A 26,998-nucleotide genomic window follows, 5' to 3' on the forward strand; every position below is an offset into this window, starting at 1 on the left:
TATAAAATTGTTAAATATACTCAAAAATATTTATTTTGTCTTCTTCCTTCAGTTGGATGTTTGAGCTTCACTGAGCTGAATGATGAATGCTCAGTTTGTTTTCACATTCATCTGCTTAAAGTGGAAAGTTTCTCTATGCTCACTTTAAATCTGAGTTTAAGGCGTGAACTTTCGAGCGTGATCTGTGACATCACAACTAGACTGGAAGCCAATCATGGTCCAGTATGCAACGTGCACAGGTGTGATGTGGAAACTTGAAATCTCCAGTGCACATTAATGGAGATTTGACTTTTCAGTGAAGTAGGAGACAGTTAAACCTTAAATGAACAATGAGTAATATTAGCATATTGATAGACTCTGGATTTATAAAGAGGGAGAGGGAGTAGATTTATTATTCAAAGCTTATATTTCTTGTCTTAAAACATATTTAATAAACAGTAATAAAATAACCATAAGTCATACCACACAGTATGAAATGAGTTGATACAATCAATAAAGATGTTTGTCAAAAGGTTTGATAAAAAAAATTTTATTCAAAAAATGAAGCCGCCTTAAGCCAATTTCTGGTGTCTGTGTGCAGCTGTGTTAATTTAACTCTTGATACTGCTAGAAATAGTGTGTATTTATCAAAACAATATTTAAATAATTGTACTATGAAGGCTGATGATGTAGTTTCACCAATTATCTCACAAGGATAACACAAAAATCTACAACTCAGCAAAAAGTCAAATTTATTCATACAGAAACAAGCACTGTGTGCTTCAGAATACATAGAAACATACAAAAGCCAGAGTGTGTACACATTAGACATGTAACAAAACATTGTGACACAAAAACATCACAATCTCGATTCCACATTTGAGTAATTTTAGAATTTGACACCAAAAAATAGAAAATTCATTAATTTTCTACACAAATGTAAAATGTAAAGATGTAAAATCATAATGCGTTCAATGATTTGCACTTGAAAAATCCATTGTAATTCAAAGTACTTTGCATTTAAAAGGCTGAAATTGATGCAAACGTATCTTTGGCTGTCAAAACAATCAGTTGAGTAAATGATGAAACTGTAGCCCGAGTAAGAAAAACATTTTAAGTAGTTCTTCACTTCAACAAATGGCAGTAGTACAATTTGGGGCTGAAACATCAGAATTTAAATATTAGAAAGAGGTCACAGGTTTCAGGTTTTTTTGCATTCAAATTAACCGTGTAAATAAATATTAGATGTACAAACATGGAGAATGAGTGGTTACATTTTTAGTGAGTGACATTTTGTGACATTTAGTCAACACATACCACAGACTGAAATCAACAATTACCACAGATGACTGAAATGTCACCTTAAAAAAAGGCATGCACAGCAAAGGCTCCATATTTCAGATTATGTAAAAAATAGAACTGAAAATAAGGAAAAATAGGCTTATTTGATATTTCTCATGCAGCATTAGAGAAACGCTACCCTTACTTGGGTAACTGCAGGTTTAAAATTTGCTACAGTGCAAGTTTATGAACTATAACTCAGTTAAGGGTAAGGTGATGAGTGGCTGTAAAAGCAATGGCAACCAAAAAGAAGGCAATCAAATAATGCACACCAACACCATTCACACCAGATATAACAAATGATCCATAACATCTGGATGTTTAAATACATTAAGAACATGCTTTGGGTAAGATACAGGTTACAGATGCTAGAAAATAAAGATATCACAACTAGACGCTATTAAACCTCTATTTATCAGCACTTATGATGATTTAGCTACAAACTGGTTTAGTTTATCCCTGCTTTAAGTGTGTAGGTGACCTGTGATACCAAGGAAATGTTTCTATATTTAAAGATTAGTGGAAGTGAAAAGTCCATTTTTATGGACCATTTTTAAAAGTCTTAAGAGCAGTGGACGGTCAGAGCAGTCTCTCTTTTAGGCTACCCTGTAAGCAGTCATGCGGGTGTAGTTTTTGCGGTGACTCCTAGCCGCCCAAAGGAACAAAGCAGCTGCCATCATCTGCAGAGGGAAGGAGATGAGGGCGAGGTAGAGGGACCAGCCCAGTGAGCCCTCCACCCCTTCAGGCGGTGTGGAATATTGGTGGAGCAGGTCCACCCCGGCCAGGAAGCAGCAGACAGAGCCCAGAGAACACAGACCTGATGAGCAGAGCAGAGATGTAAATGACGAACACCGCTACAACGCACATGTGAAACAATACAGAGTTTGTGAAGGTGTAAAGACAGTAGAATGAGTAGACTGGATGAATTTATGTGGTTTATGTGGTCCAACCAGAAACCACCACAGCTTAATAAAATATAAACTACAGGTCTTCTTATGACAAGTGGACACAAGAAAGGTTTAGAGTGTCCTTGGAGCTCATTTAGTATTTACCACAAGCAGAGTTTCATATAGCAGAGACACCCATTTTCTGAAATAAAGACAGCCCCCACTAACATCAAAACAAATGACTTTCATTAACATTCAGGTGAAACAAACAGAGGCATTACATACATAACGCAGCAACGTATTTAATGAGTGAGGTGATTCTTTAGATCATCATTTAATAACTGAATTGATCACGCTTTGAGATGCGTAAGGATATGTCTGATTCAGCTCAGCAGGTGACAATAACTGACAGATTATATCGTGTTTGCTTTGCAGTAATTAATCAGCAGCATGTCTCGATGTTAGGTGCAAAGAAAAAAAATTTTTTTTATAAGTTGGGGAAAGTAAAAGTGAGCAGCTCAGTGAGGTGGAGACGTGTTCAGAAAAACTCACCTCACAAGCAGCCAAGTGCAAGAAGCACTGCTGGTCTAAACGCCGAAAAACAGTTCTGAGTTAAAACAGCGCAGGGGGCTGTGATGGTGGGGATGTGATGTTTAAGGTACAGGTGGGACAATGAAATACGATCCAGGACGTCCAGTTGAAGTTACCAGATTTACGGGTTTATAGACTTATCAGACACCAAAACACCACACAACAGTTTGTAATACTCACAGCCAGGACTTTACAAATCTGGAGAGTTATCACAGCGGCAAATATTTTATCTTTCATTGCAACAATTGCGAAGTAAAGAGAAGAAACACGGCACTTATGTTACAGCTGGAATGTGCACTTGCATGTATGTGATTAGCCAACACAGCACCTTGCCAGATGACGTCATGTTGCGTTGCAGCCTGGTTCAATTTCAAATTGCCCTGTGTTGTGTTGCTGTGTTTCTTCACACAGAGCTAATGTCAGTCTGAATGTAATAACACCAGACAATACGTTGTACAAACTGCTTCTTTTCAAGCATAACCCGGCACTTGGGGACAAAAGATACCGGCAGCTGATGACATGCATACAGGGCACAAAATTAGCATAAGCCATCAGACAAATGCTGGTAACATAGGCAAGTGGCTGGTAGATTTGCTTCACTCACCAGCCAAAAAAACAATAAGAATCTATTGAGTGGCTGGTAAAATCTGAACATTCACTCGCCATTTGGCCGGTGGATAAAAAAGTTAATTTTGCATCCTGCATGCGTACAAACACGTGCACTAGTTGTTTTCTATGTGAGCTCATACACCGGCGTCATCATGGTCAATGAGTCAAGATACCCGACTGTTCTTTTTTCTCAGCATCAGTGCAGGTCATCGCTCCCAAAAAGTCTGAAACTTAAAGACGTTCGCTCCCCTGATCCAACATCCTGGCTATCATATCTTAACTACTTCTACTCTCTGTACAGTCCATCCAGTGTGTGCAACTGCTGTTAAATGACGTGTGTCAAATAACGCAACGCCATGCAGTGTTTGCTAGCCGGTGAACTTGATAGATTCTGCATCAAATTAAAGTAAGTAAGTGAGTAAGTGAGTAAGTAAGTAAACTTTATTTATAAAGCGCCTTTCAAAACCAGAGTTACAAGGTGCTGTACAATGCAAACAATAAAGTTAGTTAAAAGATAATTACTGACTGGTTGTATCCATATTTTAATGTCAGTACTGTTCGGTAATGTGTTGTTGGCATTTATTTGAAATGGCTGAACTCATCATGTAAAGGGGAGACTGTATGTTTTGGGACGGTGCTGCTTAAGTCTCACCGACCTGTTGCAGTCAGGTGACACTTAGGTGGTTGCTGCTTGCAAACATCCCTCAACTCTTGCCTAAATTTGTCACAGTTGTGCCTCCTTATTCTACAGTCTATAGTTAGAACAGGGGGGGTATACGTGTATTTGTCTCACCTGCGAGAAGATGGAGCACTCCTACAACCAATGTCGGGGTGAAGCTGCGGCACAGGCAGGCGCAGACCCCAATGAGGCCACTGAGGAACACCAAGGCCAGTGACACCAAGGGCAGGAGAAACTGGCACCTCCACAAGTCTGAACAAAGACACAATAATAACAGAAAAAGTTTGAAACCTTAACACATAAAGAAACATTATCTAATTCTAAGTTTTGAATACATCAGTACGTCTGTGCCTAAAAGTCTTTCGCCACTTGGTGTGTACAGCAGAAAAGAATAAAGTGATAAATGCTGTCAAAAAAAGTTCACTAAGAACATTATTCCTTAAAGAGGACACTGTCGTGTTGGCTTCCAAGCTTGATGCAAGCAAGTGAGAAAATGCAAGCATGTTCAAAGTAAATCAGCATACTATTTCAACACAGAATCAACTCATTCACAAAGAAGGAAACATTTGTTTATCTTTAAAGCCGAGAGTCACAGATTTGTCTCAGGAGGCTTTGAGACCGGACTCACATGTTCTCAGCAGATCTTCTTCGCTGTTATGGTTTCCGGGTTGTTTGTATTTTGGATTGAACTGCTGAGGAAGAGTGAAGCTCACACACTGCGTCTCCATCTTGGGATCTAAAGTCAGAGTTGAAAAGAACAAAGTCAAATGAAGAATAAAGATAATAAAGATCTGTTATCTGAAATATAGTGATAATCAACAGAATATTATGCACCAGGGATTCTGTGGCACAAAAAACTGGAATAAATGGTCACTATAGAGTGAAAGTAGCTGATAGCAGAAACACTGAAGTTTACAATGATATTGACAAGAGAGTGGAATTAATTTACTGGGTTATCCAAAAACAGACTTTCACATCTGATTATTTTATCTATACATTATGTTTCTACATCACCTGACACATCAATATTGCAATAAAACATTAATATATACTTTTGATTAAAGGTTTGATCTATTTGGAGTAAGATAAAAACAAAAGTTAGAAACATTTTTCCACACTGTTTATATTCATCATATTATGTTTGATCTTGTGTTTCATTGAAACTATACAAAGTTTACATCACTTTTTATTGCTGTCAGTCTGCCACATTACATTAAATAGAATGTAATGTAATTGTAATGTAAATTGGTGTCTGCAGCACTGTAGCTGTATATATGCAACATTCTGAGCAGGAATTCATACCTGGCTCTTTGAACCAGTGTGACCGGCTGGGCACCAGGATGCACCTCCACCAAAGACCCAGCGTGCCGTTCAGGCGGAACATGGTCTCGCTGTACGTCTTCTCATCAAACTCCCCACTGATGAACTCTTCTTTGAGCTCGGTGATGTTCCCCTCAAGTGTGACTGATGGATTGCTGTACTGGTACCAGTGCTGGGTTCCCACAGCCACAGAGAGGTACACGGTGGCCAACAGGCTCAGCACAGAGCCAATGACAAGGGCTGTGGCGTAGCGATTATCTACCATGGTCTATATGAAGACAGCTCAATTTGAGCTTCTGTCTACGAGGAGAACCAGCTCTCTGATGAAAAACACAAGAACAGTTTGACTTTCACTGCTCCTGTGTGATGAATCCTGGACTATTTGTTTAAAATATATACTTCCGCTTGGTGTTTCGGTACCACGGCATGTCTGTAAAATAGTGTCAGATTATGCCAGCATTTCAATCTATTCAATCATACAGCTTCTGTGCTGCATTTTGAACGATGTTATCCCATACAGAGGGGCATTCAAAACCTGCAGAGGAGAATCAAAGATACACAGAGGTTAAAGGAGAGGCTCACAATGTTTCAAGTGTGTCTTAAAACAACAGTCAGATGCCCAAATGAACACTGGTGGAGGTTTTCCTTTCTGTTGTCATTCCTCCTGTTCATAGTGGCTGTTAAAAGACCCCTTTCAAATGTGTTTTTAATGTAAGTGATGGAGGCCAAAATCCACAATGTGTCCACACAGTCATTTTTCTGTAAAAATGCATTTAAAAGTTGATCTGAAGCTTATATGAGGCTTCAGCAGTCTGAGTTAGTTAGTTGGTCATATCAAGTGGATATCTGCCACATTTACAGTCTTTTAGCATCAAATTCCCTCTTTTTGTTTCCTCGGACAGTGTTTCCCTGTTGAGCTGCGGTGGAAGTATAGAAACAGTAAGAGGGACTTCTCTCACTCTTCTAAAAGCCAGTGTGATCAAGAGTTACAGCAAGAAAACCCTATTTCAATGTTCATCTGGGCACCTGACTATTGTTTACCAACTCAGCTGGTAAGCAACAAATGACAATAGTTAGATGCTGTTTGCTAGAAAGGAATGTAAATAATACAGCCTTCGTTAGCATCCCACTAAGCTAAGCTAGCTAGTTAAACACGCTAATCATAGCTGTATAGTTAGTTAACATACTATACTTTAACCTTTTAATTGTCATATTAATCCGCATGCTATAGCATTTATTTAGATTTTTTTTTTTACCTCATAACTGAACAAAACATCCCATTAACAGCGTTATTTCTTCTCCGTGTTAAATTTCCAGCAGCCGGGCCAACGCCTCTTCTTCTACGTTTTTTGTCAATTGTCTTCTTCTTTTTTTTTTTAACGGCGCTTGGAAACCAGTGTATTTGGTGCATTACCGCCACCTTATGCTTCAAAGTATGTGTGCACCACAGATCCAAGATTAATTCTGCCGCACAAAAGTTACCACATTATTGCGTGATCGCCTCTCGCTTTTTATTATTCCGCCACTTCTTCTTATTACACATTCTGTACGTTTTTTGGACCGTTTCAACTGCTTCATACTTTGTACTAGAAAAACCATTCAAATGTCAAACTGTGCAGCTCATTCAGCAGATGTGTGCTATTACTTTTCTGTTTTCTACATGTTCCGATTTTATATTCATTTTTAAAACATCAAAATCTATAATGGCAGTCTATGGGATGAATAATCCAACTGAGTTGGAACCTTTGTCACTTTGAAACTCAACTTCTCGGACATCCTACAGACCCCATTCAAATTTTAAACCGTTCACAAAACTTTGAATATTCAAAGTTGTATTCTGTGTTGTGATACCTTTTGTACTTTTGGAGAACTTTAAGTCCAAAGTGAAGGGTTTTTACAGCAGTTTTCAGATCTCACCAGTGTGTGACATCATCAGGCACAGTGCAGAGATTTTTTTACACCTCACAAAAAAAAATCCTTAACATGTCTCACTCCCTCAGTTTTAACTCCTCAAGCATGTACCATACCTTAAAATGTTGCCATAATCCTCTTCTCTCTCAAAATGTAAATATATTTCCCATAACAGTTATAGTTTTTGATATCAAAAGTTTAATTGATAGAGAGAGCACAATCTCGCTCTCATTGACTGCAATACAATCTGCAGGCTCTCACTCTCCCATTTCTTAAATTTACACATTCTCTCTTCTTTCAGACACTTTGTTCACATATCTTACATTCTCATGATAAGATAATCCTGCTGCCACTATTCATGTAAAAATCTCTGGGCTACAAGCTCGACCCAGTATACTTGTCTCTGCTGAAGATGACCTCCTATTTTCTAGACCTATCTTCATTTATAAATGTTGTTTGACCTCAGTGTCCCACCGCTCCTGGAGTTGTTACATCTGTTTCTTCACTCATAATGAAGTTATTAAGTTTTCCAGTTTACTGAATGTCTTAAGTGTATTACTGCTATCTATTGTCGATGAAAATATTTAGTTAATGTTTGTTAAAAATGTTTTTAAAAGTTTATAGTCACAGGACTAATGAAGTAGAAAAGCTTTCCTGTCTTCTGCCTTTTCTTTTTTATTTTTATTAATGAATATTAGCTGAGAATCTGGGATAATTAAGCAATAAATGGAGTATTTGTCTTCAGTAAAGATACAAACAGAGACCACATGTGGGCATTACAGTACACACAACACTAAGCAAACGACTTAACTTTTACTATCGTCACCAAGACACAATATAGGATTAAAATAACACATCCTTGATATTCTGCACCTGTACTATAACAAATGAAATATGACTTTATCAAGATAAATTATGGTATGGTGATACACACATCTGGCCAGCGTCTGTCATACAAAGAGAGAGGGAATAATTGAAGTATTATCAAATAATTTTTTTTTATTTTTCAATTAAAAAAGCATATGCTTTATAATCATTAAATCAGACAGATTCAGAGTGAATGAACATTATTGAAGGCGACAGTCCCACGATATATTTAGTATTTCCCTGATGTGTTTTTCACACAAAAAATAAAACATTCTTTCAAATCATACAGGCTGCTGTGTTTTGGCAGTGCTTCAATTGGCAAAATCTGTCATACATCGATCTCTAACAGCAAGTGGTGATTTGATATTTATATATCAACGAGTAGTGCAAATTGTGCAGCAGCGAGTTCCCTTATCATCACAACAGATCCACTCTACTGAACATTCTGCTGTGCTGCTTGAAGTCGGACTGGACTACTTCATTCAGGATGGGGGTGACCGTAAACTCCACAGTGCACGGCCCGGAGCTGCAGGGAGCTCCTTCCAGCTCCAACACTGTCACATTGTTGGGTGCAGCGGTGCTGAGGATGTTGGCAGGAACAAAAAGCGTCACCTGAGGGCCTCGAGTAGGCCAGTAACGTCCCAGATTGAAGCCGTTAATCCAAACCTGCCCCTAAAGTATAAATTTACAAATGCAGATTAGGGGGTTTTCAATGATTTTAAGTAATAAATCTTTTACGAAATGACCAAACCGCAACCAAAACATGAAGCAAAAGACAAAACATAAAAGATGAAACCAGGGACTCAGCTAAATGTAGCTGCCATAAAATTAAAAGTGTAAAACTTTCACTGACTAGATGTGACCAACTCCATGCTGGAGAATATGTTGCCTAAATGATACATAGCATGAATTTTATCAGCACATTATCCACATTTAGAGTATGGCTGCAGCTAAAGAGTTTTCTTTCATTATCAGTTTATCTGTCAATTCTTTTTTTTAAATTAATTAACAGTTGAGCTTGACTAAGTTGCTGTCTGCAAATTGCAATGCGTTCCTGGTGTGCTCATGTTCACAAGTCAGTGTATGATTAAGTAATTAGAGTCAAGTACAGGAGGGCAGAATGAGAATCAGCACAGCTCTATGTCATTTCCAGTGGATTTTAGGTAGTGATGGACCATGAAGATGTACAAGAAGTCAATTATGACCTACACCTGGTGGTCATTTTATAGTGAAAATGTGCCAATTTTATGCAGACGTTTATTAATTTCATTTAAAATATCTTATACTCTGTACATAATGTATGTGAAATTTCTGTGTAATAGTTTTCTCATAGTGGTTGCATTTTTGTGGTTACACAATAAGTTGTTTGTTGCAATTTAATATCAGCTATAGTTTATGGTATCCTAATTCCTTAAGCGAATGGGATAGAAAAAAGGGACATTTAGGATACAAGGGCAGAGATCGGTGGTTCCCTAGATGATTAAAAGGATAGGAAACCATAAAAAATGTACTGTATCTGCTGCACCAAATTATGTTTATTTTTTCAGATTTCCCTGTAATCTTTTGCCCTTTCCTGTGAATTACCATATAATTTTACCTCAAAGAATTACTCATATAAAAGAAGGGGAAAAAAGTCACTCTTTGGTTGAACTGATCACAGCTGATAAACAAATGTAACCTGTGACTAGAAGTCACAAGCAAACATTACTTTGTTTTAAAAGGTCGCAATCCAAAATGGTTAAGAAACTGTGGTATAGATAATGGGTGGATGGACTAAAAGCAATATTTACATTCTGAAAAGTCAGGGTCACATGTCTAATATGACTTTATCTGACTTTTCTACACACAGGACAGTGTGTTTTGGCACTTGTGTGCTCCTTTACAGATTTTAGACCTGAGACAGCAACTTAAATTAAGAGATTATTATTATTTTTGTTTGATGTAGATTATGTGCCAGCTGAATGCCTGGATTGATTGTCATTTAAGATGCCAATGCTTGGCACTTTTACATAACTGACAATCTACTGATTAGGTTTTTCTTGCGACATAAATGTCCCATATGAGTGACTTGCCTTCCTCCATTTGGGCAGTATTATGTAGGTGTCCTGAGGGAGATCTGGAATGCCGTCGGGAATGACGAAGCTGCCCCTGTAGAAGGCCGGAGGTGAGAGAGCTGCAGGCTGAGGTGGGTCTGTTGGAGCGGACTTTGTTTCCCCGAGTAAGCCCTGGCTGACTGCTTCATCGATCCTGAGACTGTACATGGTCCAGCCGTTGAGCGTATCTTTCCCCAAAGTCAGATTGGACACCAAACCCTGTGCAAAGAAAACAGAGGTGGGAGCTCAAACCGAGTGAACAGCAAGTTAGCAAGTAACAAACTATTTTTCATAAATTTGAATTCATAGCGATATCCCAGCTCATCATGAAGGATCAGGGACTTATACTTCACAGAAAAATATAAAATCATCATGTTTTTAAGTTTTTTCAACCTGCATTTGAACACCAATAAAGAATAGTTACCCAGTCACCTGTATTTTAAAAAGGACAGACAGTAACTTTTAAATTTAGCTAATAAAAAACCTTGAAGTCATTGATGCCTCTTCCATAGTTGATTCGGCCCATATTCTCCACCAGCAAGTCCAGCTGACTGCCAGCTTTCCCAGTCACATTGATGGTTATGACTTTGTCCCTCTCAAGAACCCCTACAGCCACCTTGAAAAGAAATAAGCATGGTCATATGGGAATACTTTCAATTCATTTTAGAAATAATCAGAGTTTACTGATTGATGCAAAAAATGGGATAAAAAAAACGAGGGCCAGTTATCATTTTTAAATGTAAAATTTTGATATATTAATTGATTGATACGCTTTAGTACCGATAACAAAATGAAATGCTTTTCTCAAATGTTAAATATTGTCTAAACACAAGTAGCGTTCCAAGTGTGAATAAATTCGTCTAAAATTAGCAAAATTATGATGTTCATACAGACATATTTTGAGGTTTAATTTCAAACCCACTTTTCACTGACTTAGTGATGAGCAATGACACAATCTGTGACATCACAGTGCGTGGACTTGACTGTGATATCCGTTAAGACACAGTCAGATCTAAAATGGCAGACTCACCCCGTCCACTGACACATACGCTCTATCGTGGACCCCATTCAGAGGGGACGACAGTGGAGTTGGTGTGCTGCAGTTTACAGGCAGCTTAGTCCTGTAGAGCACATAACCAAATGCCTGCAGGGGAGAGGGAAAAAGAGATGCTTTTTAAACAAATAAATAATTTATCATTTCATCATTACAGAAAAAAATCAAAAGATACCTGGTTGAGTTCAATGAAAGTCTGAGGATACATGCTTTTGACAGGACCAGAGTAGGAAAGTTCTTCTAAGGCATCTGATACTGTCTGGAGCTGCAGTGGCAGAGAGTTGCATTTTAGTATTTATTTTTCTAATGTTTTAAATATTCAGACAATAATCCTGTCATCACCAGGTTGTAATACACAATGTGTAATTCTTAGATCAAGTGCTACAAAGTAAAGACTTATTATGTTAGATTATTAGACTATTAGACTATTATTAGAATAGAGAAGGAGATGGAAACACAACTGTGCACCTACCTTCTTCATTGTAACAGCACCGTATGCATACTTTGGAGTTGTTGGTGGTATCGGTCCCTCTGGTATTTTACGGTACTATTGTGGGAAGATACATTAGTTCCTTCAGATGACATATATAAGCTCAAAAATACCCATTTAATAAGGAAACATGTTTATTTTTGTTATAACACTTTAATAACACCCCTTAGTAACACACCCACTGGAGGGATATTGAAATGCAAAAAAAGTAGAAGCCTACACTTGTGGCAGAGTTGTGGCCATTCAACTTGAGGGCATGTGCCCCCTCAAATAATTTACACTGGATGGCTTCAGAAATTGTTAAATTCTATATTCACAAGTGTTTTTGAGTAGCCTTAATAATACAGTATATAAACAAAAGTCGCTTTTCTGTAAAAGCTTAAAGCTTCATAATTTCCCTATTTAAAGTGACTTCAGCATCACTTGTTTTAACTATAGCCCAAACTAACATTAGTGTTAGCTTGTTCGGCTTTACTATTATTAGTTGCTGAATTTGCAGAACTGAAATGCTTCCTACAACACAGCGGATGGACTTCAGGAGATTTTTTACAAAGAGACTCAAAACAATTGACTGCAGGACGCCCCTGCTTGCATGCGTACCATTTTGATCACCTCTCGGATAGTAAAGTATTTCTCTGTGAGGTCTCCTGCTTCTGTAAGCGGAGCATCGTAGTCGTAGCTCGTGGGCTGCGGGCCGTATGGTGTATTGGCACCTGAGTGTATCACAAGACAATCAGAAGGAGAGTGCTTTCCTCAGATGATTATTTTGGCAATGAGACAGACACACATGGCATAGCTGGGAGTCGCTGTTAGTGAATTTGTCAGCTCATCAAACCAGTTTATCAAAGTGCTCTCACCATTCCAGTATCCAAAGTTTGTCCCTCCTATGAACATGTACCTGTGAAGAGAGGATGATAAATTAAACAGTTTAATAACCACATGGACTCCTTACCTCTTGAACATTTTCTCTCTTCAAAGTCATGTTTTTTTTTTGCAAATGTATGTAACTGTAACTAGATATTTTGTTGACTGGAAACCACTAGAACAGTGTTACTCATTGCATGAATCGCAAGCCTCATGCAGCTCGCTAAGCTTTAACTGACAGCTTGCATCGCGGCTAATTATTATGATAATATAGCCAATACATATGATTCACAATGATTGCAACAACAAACTACAAATATAACATGAGGAAAGTCAAGGAAACACATGAGGCTCATCCCAGTATAAAGGTCAGCCTGTTTTCAATTCAGATTGTATTGGCTGCATTATATATTTTATGTCGTGGGATGACAAATTAGTAGGCAGATTTTGGTGTTTTGTGATAGATGTGGCTTTCCTGCTGACTGTGTCCTGCCAGTGTGGCTCCCATGAAAGAATTAGTAAAGACCACTGCCCTAGAATGTAAAAAAAAAAGTGTACCCAGTCTTATGGTATGTGTACATATACAATATATTCATGTCTATTAGGCTGTTTACACTTGGTTTTAAAATGCGTTTCAGTGATCTGAACACAAGTGGACAGCCGAGACACATCGCTGTTCAAACCTGTGTCTATCATGTGTCTCCAAAGTGTCCAGCAGACCATTTGTGTTCAGATTTCATTACTGCCTACATCCGCTAGTAGGTCAAAGGGCCCCACGCACACAGCTATTACTCCAGTCTGTTGCCAGACAAGTGCCAGATTTGTTTCGTACGGGCTAGCTAAAAAAAACAAACTTGTTTCAAGAACTAATATACATGTACGGGATATTCCAACTGTTGAGATTGTCAGGACAAAGTCATTTGGTGTTGGCACACTGTAACATCAACAACCACCATGTCCTATACTGACGACATATTTTCCAGTTATGTCTTTTTCGGGGACGCATCAGGACACATTAGCATTTACACTACAAAATATATGTGGTCAAATGCGTCCCAGACCACCTCAACATATGGTTTGGATGAGATCACAATGCATCTTGGTCGTTTACACTTGTATTTAGTGCTGTCCACTTGTGATCCAATTGCCCGAGACACAAGGGTCTATGTCTGGCTGCATCAGTGTGTCTAAACCTCTCCAAGAAATCAGTGGACTCACAGGTTGACATTTGCTCCCAGGACCAGCATCTCGTTGAGGGTTTTGGCCACTATTGCAGACGACACGACAGAGTGACGGGAGCCCCAGTGGTCCAGCCAGCCGGTGTAGAATTCAGAGTTCACCTGTTAATACAGAAAGAAACCCGATGAGCGTCTAAGAGTAAATGTGGTTTTAAAATTAGAGTGCAAACTGTATTGAGGGAAATGCTTGCCAAAGGTCCTTGAGGTTCAGCGTGTCTCTGTGCAGCAAAGGCAGCGGTTACATTTGCACCTAGAGGAACAAAAAAAAAACCACAAGATAAGAACATATGACACCTGACTAATTAAGGATGTGAAAATGAGTCATTATAGAGAAACCCAAGAGTAATAGTTTTCAGCCATGCTAGCAGCTCTGTGAGGCTGATGTTTAGCAGGTATTAAGCGTACAATGTTCACCATCTTAGTTTAGCGTGTTAGCAAGCTAACATTTACTAAATAGCACTAAAAACAAAGTAGGCTGAGACAGATGGGAATGTTGTAGTCGTAGTTTTTGCAGTATGTAGTCATAATCCAAAGTATTGGACAAATTGAAATTTTGACCTGATGACGGCACTAAATGAAAGGTCAGGTGACCTTTCGTCCAGCTTGGTCTGGAGACCATGAACGTCTGTGTCAAATTCCACTACCACCCATCGAAAAGTTGTTGAGATGTTTCAGTAACAACCACAAATGTCAGCCTACATGTCACTGGAGGAACTTGAAACTTGAAACACAAAATACAACAAGTAATTGATATCATCTCAAGCAAGAATTTACAATTCAACCTTAATTTAGGACATACAACACATAACCAAACCTTTACTTAACTAAAACACTGATTATTAAAACCATTAACCTGACATAAAAGTTTTTTTTCTTTACATTTCCTTCCCATTTGAAGTTTAAGTGATGGTGAACTATTTTCAGTGAATTTAACAACATCAACTACACATCTGACACCTACCTGGCCCAAAGTCAACAGTGGCATAGAGACCTTGTATGGAGCCACATTTGAGGTAATTAAGCCCAGCACCATCTGTGGTGAAGAGCACCACCTCTTCGCCCAGGTGAGAGCGGAACAGCTTGGTCAGGTGACGCATGTAGTTGTAATCACAGGTGAAGTAGCTGCCGTATTCATTCTCCACCTACCGAACGCAGACGTGTGAGGAGAGAGATGTTAATTCAGTACCAAATCTTCTGCAGTGGTCGTAGAAACTTAACACTCACTTGTACAGTGATGATGGGTCCACCGTTCTGATACAGATAAGGCTTCATCATTGGGAGTAACTTTCCCATCCACTTATCTACTTCTGCAATGTAATCTGAAAAACACAAATTATAGTGTTGTACAGTCAAAATTTGGACACAACTACTCATTCAAGGGTTTTTCTTTACTTTTTTTTTTTTTTTTTTTACTATTTTCTATATTGTAGAATAATACTGGAGACATCAAAACTATGAAATAACGTGGAATTATGCAGTATACAAAAAAGTGTTAAACAAACCAAAATATGTATCATATTTAAGATTCCTCAAAGTAGCCACTTTTTGCTTTGATGACAGCTTTGCACACTACTGACAATATCTTAACGAGCTTCATGAAGTAGTCACATGGAATGGCTTTCAATTAACGAATGTGCCTTGTCAAAAGTTAATTGATGGAATTTCTAGTCTCCTTAATGAGCTTGAGACCATCAGTTGTGTTGTGCCAAGGTAGTGTTGGTATAAAGCAGATAGCCCTATTCGACTGCTGTAGTAATCAATATTATGGCAAGAACCGCTTGACTCAGTAAAGAGAAACAACACTCAATCATTACTTTAAGACATGAAGGTCAGTCAATCCAGAAAATTTCAAGAACCTTTTTGTTTACTACACAATTTTTGACTGGTACTGTATAACTGCAGCATGTAATCCATATCTCCTCATCACTCATCCTGTTCATCTTTGATTCTCACCTGGATCCGTCGACCGCAGCACGATGTCTTTCTTGTTGAGAAGCCAGGCAGGCAGCCCACCCTGGTTGACAGAATTACACAATAGCATACAGTACTACATTAAACCGAACCACGTACTGTTTAAATTAAGCTGAATTTAAAGTGATACTACTTTCTTTTCAGTATCAAACATCCACTATACATCTGAAAGGTGGCTGTAAATGTTTGTAGTTTTGTCCATCACAAACAGTGGTTTGTTGTCATCTTGCATAAATGTCAGCTGCAATGGATTCCAGAGAGAAGTTTCTATACTGGATTACAAAAAATGAAAACATACATGAATAGAAATGTCTCAAACCACTCCTGCAGCAAAATCCTCATTACAAACATATTTTCTACACAGCTTTGAGGCAAGTGACAGCATGACATGGAAGCAGTGTTTTTTGCCATATTTTAGCAAAAAAAGAAACAAACTATTACTGTTTGGAGCATAAAGATAAACAGCAGAGAGCTGGATTGTGCCATTTTATAACTGATACCAATTAAAGCTGTAATTCCTTACAGATGAGCAAAGTACAAACATTTACAGCCACCATCACTTTAACCATGACTCACATGATTCATAGTTTACTCAACAGTAAACTTGTGACTATTAGTTTTGGTCAGTGGACCAAAATGACTGAGATAGAATTATTTTTTCCTTAAAAGGAAAAAGCTGTTATTGTCAACAAATCTCATATTCAGAGCCAATCCAACAATGAACTGATCCTACTTGTGTGCGTATCCGAAGCCTGATAGATCTTATATCTATCTGATATCTATCTGACATCTATCTATATATCTATTCCTCTGTGCTTTCACTGTTGTCCAAAAAGCATTCCTGTGCATGCACAGTGGCGTCTGCCTTACATGGAACAACTCTCTGGAGGCTGAAAACATGATTGCTGTTATTAGTTTTTGGAGCCGTTTCTAAACAAACTACCGTGCCTGTACTCTTCATGGTGAAGCATCATGTCAACAAGCGCAGCGATGTGGCTCATTGACGTCTCTTTAATAGTTTTTGGACAACAACGCAGGTCTACGGCACAGAGAAATAAGTTATATCAGACTTTGGATACACACACAATATTTGTAAGTAGGATCAATTCATCGTTGGTGTGATTCTGCACATGACATTTGTTGACATAAAGAAAAATATAGAAAATCGCCAGCAACATCCTTTAAGTTATACAAGTCATCCTTCTGTATAAAAATTGTGAGACTATTACAAAACACTGAAGAGACAGTGGTATGTTTGATGAAGCTTCTGTTAACATAATACATCATTTTTTATATCATCAAACACTGATATGGATTGATATCCAAGAGCAGCATAATATATTTTCTATAAAGAAAAGGCAAATGCATTTCTGTTATATTGTAAGCTAAGAGTTAAAAATGTAGTAGTAGATCAGTATTTCCTAACTGTCTCTGAATACACACAAGCACCATGTGAATAAATGTAGCTTCTCTCACCATGTCCCACTCTGCACATATGTAGGGTCCCGGCCGAAGGATGACCAGTAAACCAACATCCTGAGCCAGTTTAAGGAAATACTCCAAATCCCTGTCTCCACTGAAATTGTACAGGCCTGGAGACTCCTCGTGGTAGTTCCAGGGAATGTACCTGTGAAATGACCAAAGTGTCAGTATCATCTAAACACATCCAACACCTGGGTTATTTTATGTAAGCTCTTATATCTTGTGGTTGGCCTATTTAGACAAGAATGCCATCATCCTTGAATACAATTACAAGTCTTATTGACAGATACTGAATTTAAAAAAAACTCTCGACTGTGAAGACACCAAAGTATCCTGCAAACTGTTCTGTTGATCACATGTAAGTTCATGAATTTTAACCTGATGAGAACAGTTGAATATAGGACATAGAACTGTGTTTATTCTTCAAACTTTAGTAAACTCATGAAAGAGCAAAACAACAACAACAAGGTTCTACTAACATTCATGAAATAATTTTTTTTCATCTTCATCTATAGATTATCTTCTCTATTAATGACTTAATTGTTTAGTCCATAGAACATCATAAAATAGAAAAAATGTGAATCGCAATTTCGCAGAGCCAAAGGTGATGAACAGTCCAAAACCCCCAAAAAACATAAAATAAATTAAATAACATAAAACTGAGGAAACTAGCAAATCCTCATATTTGAGCATTTTTGCTTCATAAAAAGACAATCAACTATCAAATGATTAGGTGATTATGTTTCTATCCAATAATTAATCGATTAATTAACTTATTGTTTCAGCTCTGCTCAAAAAAGAACACAGTTCCATCAGTACGTTCAAAATCAAATTAAAAAATCTGCTAAAAACTACTCGGCTCTGTAACCACTGACTATGAATTTCATCTCATGGTCTTCTCATGAACGCAAATAATCTTGCTTTTAATTTGACAAGCTTACATCATTAATTTCTAGTTGACATAGTGAGTATATGTGATGTGCTATTTTGTGTAGCTTTGTATTTTGTATTATGAGTCCTGTGTGTTTTTTGCTTTGCACTGTTTGTAATTGTGCTATACATGGTCCCAAAAAATACATAAGTAAATAAATAAATAGGTTTATATTGAAAGCATTTCAAACATGACACAGTCCCAACAACTGGCTGCAGCTGAAACAGCAAACCTAAGCAAAGCACGTGAGGTAAACCTACGTCTGAATGGCGTTCAGCCCCGCCATGTGCATCTTGAGCAGACGATCCTTCCAGTAGACTCTGGGGATTCTGCTGTAATGGATGCTTCCTGATATGTAACGAAACTGTTCCCCATCTTTACGAAAGCAGTCGTTCTGGTAATCCACACTGAATGAAGGAGGTGCACCGAGCTGCAGGTCAACACAACACAAACTGTTACAACACAATTTGACTCACACCTGCATTTATTAGTGTTGTGGTGATTGTCACAGCCTGGTTCTAGACTGTGGCAAAAAAGGGAAGTCACACAGGTATTCAATAATACAAAAGTACATTTATTTAACACAAAGTACTCAAAACAAACAAAAAATAACAATAGGTAGGGTTAAAATCAGTGATGCAGGGAGCCGAAAAGGAACCAAAAAGCAACACAGGAGTGTGTGCAGGTGAGAAGAGAGGATCTGAACTGACTTCATACATGGGGCACATCAGGCTGAGGTGTGTCCCATCCTGCTAATCAATGTGCTCAGGAACCTGCCCCTTCATGCTGCAGTTGTTGCCTTCATTAAACCCTTTAAAAAGTCATTGTTACTTACTGAATGTGCACACAGCAGCAGCAGGAGGAGGCTTCCAGCTCTGAGCAGAGACATGATGAGTCTTCACTGTTCCTTTTTCCAGTGCAAAACTAAATTTAAGTACCTTTTCATGCAGCATTTAGCTGCACACAGCCAGCTACAGTACTTACTTCCCTGCTTACAGTATGGTAAAAACAAAAGAAAATGAACCGAAAAGCAACAGCAGGAGTGTGTGTGGGTGAGAAGAGAGGATCTGAACTGACTTCATATATGGAGCACACCAGGCTGAGGTGTTTTCCCATCCTGCTAATCAATGTGCTCAGGAACCTGCCCCTTCAAACAAAGAACACAGCAGCAACAAGGAGTACAAAGCAGAGGGGCCGTCACAGTGATCCTCATATGTAGAGAAATATTGTGTTTTGTTATTTGGTTGAAGGTTCATCTTTTTACAGAGCAGCTGACATCTCAGCTGACTTCAGGATGTGTCATTCAGACATGGAAACCTTGACTGTCTACTCAGGATTGTGAATATTGCTTTCAATGTGAGATAATGTACCTACCAACCATTTTAACAACATTGTTTTTAAAAAGTGGAAAGTGTTTTTAACCTTAACCAGGTAAATACAAGTTACTTTTTGTCATCTCACAGGTGATTTATTCTGTCATTCCAATTTCTCATGACTTTGTCAATCAATTTGTTTGTAATGACTTCATATCATTGTTTTCTGTGTCTGTTTTAATCAGTGCTTTTTAAAAATACCAATGTATTGGGGTCCCATTCAAAAGCACCCAATTCAACCTGTGCAGTTTTAATAGATGGAACTATTTATTGAGTTCATGTTTGCCATGGGTCCTAATTTAAAGTATCACACACTATCAGGGGGTAGGGACACTCTGTCAGTCATTTTGAAGGCTTTGTGGAAAGATTGTACTCAGGATAAAAGCTGAAATTTATATTAAAGAAAAGAATATATTTTACAAATTAACTGTAACTTTCCTAAAATAATAATATTCTGTTTTTTCAGATGACATTAATTACATAACTAATAATGTTTTGAGAAGAAATAAGTTAACATTTTGCCATGATAGTTGTTTCTTACTGTAGTTTATTTGACACCAGTCCTCAGTCCTTGTATATTAAATATGTTGGTCAGATGAAGGTTAAAAGACCTGATCAGTATTTTAAACTATGTAGATTACAATTATGTGCACATATATACTGAAAAATGTGAATTCTAGATGAAAAACAAGCCTGTTTTTGTTTTCTTGAACTGACAATAAATGAAAATATTGCCCTCAAGTGTTTACAAATATGTAAACAACCCATCATAAATAACTAATAGTTTGTGCACAGTTTGGTTCTGTGTATTCGAAGACCTGACAGTTAATTTGACCAGGTCCCAAAGGTGTTGCATTATGGTGGCAAAGCTTTTATAAAACCAGATGTAACTTCTCTGTTTTTAATGTCTGCGAAATGCTGCAGTTGTTGCCTTCATTAAACCCTTTAAAAAGTCAGAGTTACTTACTGAATGTGCACACAGCAGCAGCAGGAGGAGGCTTCCAGCTCTGAGCAGAAACATGATGAGTCTTCACTGCTCCTTTTTCCAGTGCAAAACTAAATTTAAGTAGCTTGTCATGCAGCATTTAGCTACACACAGCCAGCTACAGTACTTACTTCCCTGATTACACTGCGGTGTTTTGAATGTGCGGCTGGCATCATGGGTTGCGGAAGTAAAAAATCATGTGATGCCATATTTTAATAGTGTAAGAACGTTTTTAAATCAGAAGGTGGCAGCACTGCGCAGTTTATTCATGAGGCTTCATGTAGAATAATGTGTAAGAGCTTTATATCTAACAATTTTACAAGACAAATAACCAACAGGGAGTATTAGAGATCAAATGAAATAATCACAAAATATAAGAAAACATGCAATTGTACAATGTAAAAAGATACATAACACAGAAATTAAGAGAGAAAAATGAATAAATATATCTCAAAAATCAATCAGCAATATTGCAAACTAACTTAAATCATCTAACAATGTTGTCCACAATGTTTGTGAGAGAGTCTTTAAAGCTTTTTTTGTTGTTGTTTGTTTTTAGATGCTTTACAGACAGAATCTGAAGTTCAACATTAAACAAGTTTTTGTTTGAAAGAAGCTGAAGAAATCTTGATTTGTGAATATGATGTTTGCCCAAAACCAACTTTAAAAAACACAACTGTTTCAATGTGTTGTAGGTGACAAATGAAAATATGTTTATAAATACAGTGGCAGGAAAGATGAATCAGAGAAAATGTTTAAATTTTCCAAGGAAATGTTTTAATTCAATTATTTATTTCATTCAATTAATTTAAATCGGAAACACTCGGAAATGTGGAGAGCCATTTATTAATATTCAATCATTAGTAATATGTAATAATTTATTTTATTTATATACTATAAAATAAAATCATAAGAATGACCAGGAACAGATATATTTTAATAGCGAAACTGAATACCTCACATTACAAAAAGCTGAAGAGACACAGGATGTAATTATGTTTCACTATTATCCTCAAGGCCTTTATAGATTTAACTAAAAGGTTAAAATGAATCAATAAACTGAGCATTTAAAGATTCATTTTAAAGATATATCTTTTGCAATACATTTCCAACATAAGGGATTTGATATGTTATGTAATTTTTGTGGGTTTTTGTAAAATAAATCTTAAATCTATTGATTTATGTGAGTTTATTTGCAGATTTTAAAAATATTTTGTGATTGAACAAAAGTGCAGAATTTCTTCATGACTTTTGACACAAGTTTAGGTGCAAATGTTCTCATTCAATAAATTAATTTGTATCATATTCTAAGTCTCATAAATGTATTTAAAGTCCCCCTCCACTCAAAAAATGTGTTTTTCTTCTTGTTCCTACAGTTGAATGTTTGTTTGATGATGTATGAGCAGAGTTTGTTTTCACATTCATCTGCTGAAGGAGGAAAGTTTCTCTGAGCTCAATGAAAATCAGATTTTAAGGGGTCGGGCTTACGAACAGGGTTTGTGACACAAACACTGAAAATAGACTTTACAGTGAAGTAGGAGACATCTTGTGTCCAGCTGTTTAACTTCTGAAAGGAAATATATTTATATATTCATAGATTCTGTAAAAACCATATATTACGCACAAACTATTATTGGAGGCATTATTATGGAGTATTTTATATACATCTTAAATGTATGGAGGGGGTCTTTACACAAAATATGTACAAGTTACCAGAATATTTAATATTTTTATATCTGCAGTTCACCCTCCGGACCACTAGGTCGTCACTAGGCGGCGGTGTTGCACATTAGTTGTTTACATCCGCCTCAGAGGCAGAAGACGGAACAACGCTGTCGCTGGTCACACGTGGGTCGAGAAGTTTATCAGAGTGATGTGTCGTAGTCGGTTTAATTAGAAAACATGTCGAAGAGGGATAAAAATGCAGCTTTTGAAGAGGGACACGGAGAGGAGGAGATGCAGGATCCGCCGCCAGAGACCAGACGGACCCGCAGCGGCCGCAGGGTGCGCACTCCGGCCGCGCTGCTCGACTCTGAAGCCCCGGTGAGGACTCCCAGCCGGAGGACCAGGAGGTCTGTCATCCAGGAGGTGCCGGCGGCGGAGGAGCCAGAGCCGACACCGGCCGAGGAGAAACCCAGCGTGTGTGCCGAACCGGAGCCGCACAGCTCGGCTGCAGCGGACGCAGACAGAGCCGCGGGCGTTAACGGGGATGGAGACGGTCATCTGTCCGGGCCTGCAGCTGCAGAAACGGCACCCGCGAGTTCAGAGACCGGCCCTCAAACACAGAAGAAACCTCGCCTGGGTCCAAAACCTAATCCAGTTATTCCGCTGGGAAAACCTAAATCAGGAAGAGTCTGGAAGGACCGCAACAAGCAGAGGTGACAACCAGGAGCAGGATTTCACTTCAGTCCCTGAACTTTAGTGTTTAAACCTTTAAAGGACCGGTTCACAGTTTTTCATGTCTGCCTTAAATAAACAGCCAGGTGCCCAAATGAACATTAATACAGGTTTTTCTTGCCATAATCATTCCTCCTGTTCATACTGGCCATTAGAAGATCCCCTCATAATGTACTTACAATGTAAGTGATGGGGGGCAAAATCCACAGTCCTCCATCTGTGTAAAAATGTATTTAAAAGATTATATGAAGCTAATATGACGCTTTAGCTGTCTAAATGAGTCAAATCAAGTAGAAATCGTTCAAGGTTACAATCTTTTTAGTGCCAAAGTTCCTCTTTTTGTTACTATTCTGCCACACACAGCTCAACAGGGAAACAAAGAGGGAATTTGATGCTAAAAAGACTGTCCACTTGATATGACTAACTCAGACTACTGAAGCCTCATATAATCTTCAGATCAACTTTTAAATGCATTTTTGCTCAAAACGAGGACTGGTCTCCATCACTTACATTGAAAACACATTTGAAGAGGATCTTTTAGTAGCCAGTATAAACAGGAGGAATGATTACAGTGAGGAAAACCTCTTTCACTGTTCATGTTGACACCTGACTGTTGTTTTTAGATGCACTTGAAAAATTGTGAACCTGTCCTTTAATTTCATTCTTCAGACAGAAATCTGGAGTTTCCATTTAAACATGAAACCTGAAAGTGAAATATGTGTCACTTTATAGACGACAGTCAACGTGACAAGTAGCAGCAAGACCAAAAGCACAAATATAAGATGATCTGTGATGATGCTGCAGAAATATTAATTAAGATTGAGCATCAAACCCTCATTATTTTTAAGCATTGTGTTCTAAAACTATTAACTGCAGCCAACTTTTAATATGTGACACATGTAAAATTTGCTGCTTCATCAGTGTCATCTGATTTATCAGAATACTTAAATTATTTGATTAGATATTACCTGATTTGATCATGATGACATATTTTCTAATATTTCCTTCTGTAGCTGAGATGGCCGTTATGGATACAATTTTTGATCTACATGTAATTTTATTGGAAATTGTCAAGAAATTCATTTGAGAAACTGATTAGAAATAAAGTAATCGGATTGTAATCTCAGTTTTTGGTTCATCCAATGAGTTAAATACCTAAAAAATCAATATAGAACATCACATTCTTGCTATATATCAGTCCTGCTCTTTGATTTTTAACAATCTCCACAATGATCGAATACAAGGGACAGATAATAAATAACAAAGTCTTTTGTAAAAACAAGTTTTTTCTTGGCAAAGTAACATATTGTTGGGAAAAGAATTGATTTTTTATAAATCTTGTTTAAGATATTGGCACCATTTCTAATGAATGTATGTTATGAATGGAATCACTGTTATAAATTGTCTTGTATCATCTATTAACCTGCCATTTATGATTTTTGTTTTCCAGATTCTCTGCGTTAGTAAGAGATAAACCATTGTGCTCTTCTTGGGAAAAGAAGATGGAGGCCAAGCGAGAGAAGGAGCTGGTGAAACGGTATTCTTTGCAGCTTAAAGAGGAGAAAGCCAGACAGAAAGAGGTGAGCTAAAGCTGTGGGATGAAGGTCAGTTTAAGCTTTTAATATATCGAAGCATTTGCACCTTTTAAAAAATATATATTCTGTTTTTTCTGCCTCAATAGGAAAAGAGGAAAAGAAGAGAAGACAACTTGAAACGACGCGCAGAGAACGAACGCAAGTCAGAGATTGTGCAAGTGGTACGTTGTTGTTCACACAAATATCAAATATGAATTAAATGTAGATGCTCACCTTATTGTACAAAATTGTGTGAGTGTGAGCCAATTTCTTTTTTTTTTTTTTCAATTAATTGAATAATCCTTTTGTCTCTATGATATCAAAAGATGATGAAAAATGCATGTTAGAATTTTCGAGGCCAAGGTGTTGTCTTCAAATGTCTTTCTTTGTCTGATCAACCATCCAAAATACAAAGATTTTCAGTTTACTATCATATATGACACACAAAAGCTTCAAATCCTCATATTTTCCTTTTAAAAATTACAAAAAAATATTATTTGATTATTAAGAAACAGTTGCCAATTCATTTTCTGTCTATTGACTGTATTTTAAGGCATTAAATATCTCAACAAAGCTTCTTCTAAGGTCTGATAATGGTCCAATCAATTGGTAAATGGTGAAAATAAAGGCCTTCACGACACACACAGCAGTTGTCGCAACTTTAGAGCAACACTGGAGATGGACTATAGTTATGGAGAAAGTTTTAAATTTGCCCAAAAAAGTGTACAATAAAACCAAATCAAGTTGTTGTTTTTTTTTAAAAAAAGCAGTTTTTATGTCACTGTTAATTTGACCTTTTGTATGCTTTCACAGATCCGTAATACAACCAAGATCAAGAGGATGAAGAAGAAACAACTGAGGAAGATCGAGAAGAGAGACACTCTGGCTCTGCTGCAGAAATCTCAGAAGCAGAACATAAAAGCCAAAGAGCAAAAAACCAACAAGGCCGACCACGGTTAAGATTTCACCTGAAGACTGATGAGATAATAAAATGTATCTGCTCAGTCCTTCGCCTGCATGTTGTAACTCTGGCAACAGGCGAGGCATGAAAGACTAGTTTATGATGGAGGATTTATTTACACAAGAACCCAATGAAAGCTTTCCTAATAGAAAAGTGTTAACAGTAAAGTGAATGTAACATGCTGCACAGCCAGTGTGATGGTTATGTTGACCCTGCTGTATATGACGATTACTTACATCAATGAACATGAAGATTCAACTTTCTATGTTGTCTTTTCTTGGATTATAAATATCATATTTATGATTTGTTGTATTGACCCGATACGTTTTCTTAAAGGTGCTTGTGTGCCTGTAAAAAGATCACATACAAGTGAAACTTTGTCTCACTTACAGGATTTTCTATTGAATAAAAATATTTGCTGAAAAACAAATTGTCACATTAATTGAGGATAAAACAGGCACATTAAATGTATGTTAAAAATATATTATTGCTATTATACAACAGCGGTACTGGAAACATCTCTGGACTGCTGATGAGCCTCCATTTTAACTTCTAGACTCTGAGTTTTCAGATTTTTGAACTTGTTTGAGTTGTAGATTTCATTTTAAATGGATAAAGTTGCCATTTTTGCCCATCTACACTCTACACTCAATAACCCATGATGACAAAGTGAAAACATGTAGAATTTTTTGCGAATTTATTAAAAATCAAAAACTGAAATATCTCATTTATATAAGTATTCAGACTCTTAATTCAGTACTTTGTGAATCCCCTTTGGCCGCAGCTTCACTCTCTACAAACTCTGTACACCTGGATTTGGGCAGTTTATCCCTTTATTCCCCACAGGTCCTCTCAAACTCTGCCACATTGGATGAGAAGAAGAAGACTCTGTGAAATGCCTCCATCTTCTGGTCTCTCCACAGATGTTCTATGGGGTTTATGACTTTTAATAAATTTGCAAAAATTTATATAAACATGTTTTCACTCGGAGGGGGATAAATTGCCCAAAACCTGGTGTGCAAAGCTTGTAAAAACATAACTAAACTGCTGCCAAAAGGGCATCTACAAAGTACTGAATTAAGGGTCTTATTACTTGTATATGAGAAATTTAAGTTTTTGATTCTCAATAAATTAACAAAAATGTAAAAAAAAAAAAAAAAAAACAACCAAAAAAAATTGTTTTCACTGTGTCACTGAGTGTAGATTGATGGGCAAAAATGGCAATTTTATCCATTTAAAATGAAATCTACAACTCAAAGTGTGCAAAAAGTGAAGTGGTCTGAATACTTTGTGAATCCACTGTATGTGATTATAATTGCGCAGGTCTGTGGGAGATAATATAATAGTTTTGGAGACATTAAATTGAGGTTATTCCATTAATGCCTTTGGATCAAAGTCTTT

General features: G+C 37.4%; 3 protein-coding genes across 4 annotated transcripts; 1 reads left to right on the top strand and 2 right to left on the bottom strand.

Annotated features, from left to right (window-relative positions):
* Window positions 1-714: 714 nt before the first annotated feature.
* cldnd1b (claudin domain containing 1b) lies at window positions 715-6,756 on the bottom strand. The gene is made up of 5 exons (XM_067584784.1): window positions 6,663-6,756; window positions 5,389-5,726; window positions 4,715-4,822; window positions 4,201-4,338; window positions 715-2,137 (listed from the first exon to the last, which is right to left on the bottom strand). The coding sequence occupies exons 2-5, from the start codon at window positions 5,669-5,671 to the stop codon at window positions 1,917-1,919; spliced, it is 750 nt and encodes a 249-aa protein (XP_067440885.1). The 5' UTR covers window positions 5,672-5,726; window positions 6,663-6,756; the 3' UTR covers window positions 715-1,916.
* Window positions 5,797-20,835, bottom strand: glb1 (galactosidase, beta 1). Of its 2 annotated transcripts, none has more exons than XM_067584782.1 (17): window positions 20,648-20,835; window positions 18,568-18,737; window positions 17,371-17,521; window positions 15,877-15,937; window positions 15,148-15,242; window positions 14,885-15,065; window positions 14,115-14,173; window positions 13,904-14,025; window positions 12,679-12,719; window positions 12,422-12,534; window positions 11,804-11,878; window positions 11,507-11,596; window positions 11,308-11,421; window positions 10,762-10,893; window positions 10,257-10,496; window positions 6,663-8,856; window positions 5,797-5,941 (listed from the first exon to the last, which is right to left on the bottom strand). In XM_067584782.1, the coding sequence occupies exons 1-16, from the start codon at window positions 20,699-20,701 to the stop codon at window positions 8,602-8,604; spliced, it is 1,953 nt and encodes a 650-aa protein (XP_067440883.1). In that variant the 5' UTR covers window positions 20,702-20,835; the 3' UTR covers window positions 5,797-5,941; window positions 6,663-8,601. The 2 variants fall into 2 exon arrangements, with proteins under 2 accessions (XP_067440883.1, XP_067440882.1); XM_067584781.1 differs by lacking the exon at window positions 20,648-20,835 and adding an exon at window positions 19,143-19,321.
* A 1,623-nt stretch (window positions 20,836-22,458) lies between these two features.
* Window positions 22,459-26,027, top strand: ccdc86 (coiled-coil domain containing 86). The gene is made up of 4 exons (XM_067584786.1): window positions 22,459-23,043; window positions 24,513-24,642; window positions 24,744-24,818; window positions 25,450-26,027. Exons 1-4 carry the CDS (start codon window positions 22,568-22,570, stop codon window positions 25,594-25,596), a joined length of 828 nt encoding a protein of 275 aa, XP_067440887.1. The 5' UTR covers window positions 22,459-22,567; the 3' UTR covers window positions 25,597-26,027.
* Window positions 26,028-26,998: the final 971 nt, after the last annotated feature.

The sequence above is a fragment of the Thunnus thynnus genome, chromosome 3 (genome assembly GCF_963924715.1).
Source record: "Thunnus thynnus chromosome 3, fThuThy2.1, whole genome shotgun sequence".
NCBI lineage: Eukaryota > Metazoa > Chordata > Actinopteri > Scombriformes > Scombridae > Thunnus > Thunnus thynnus.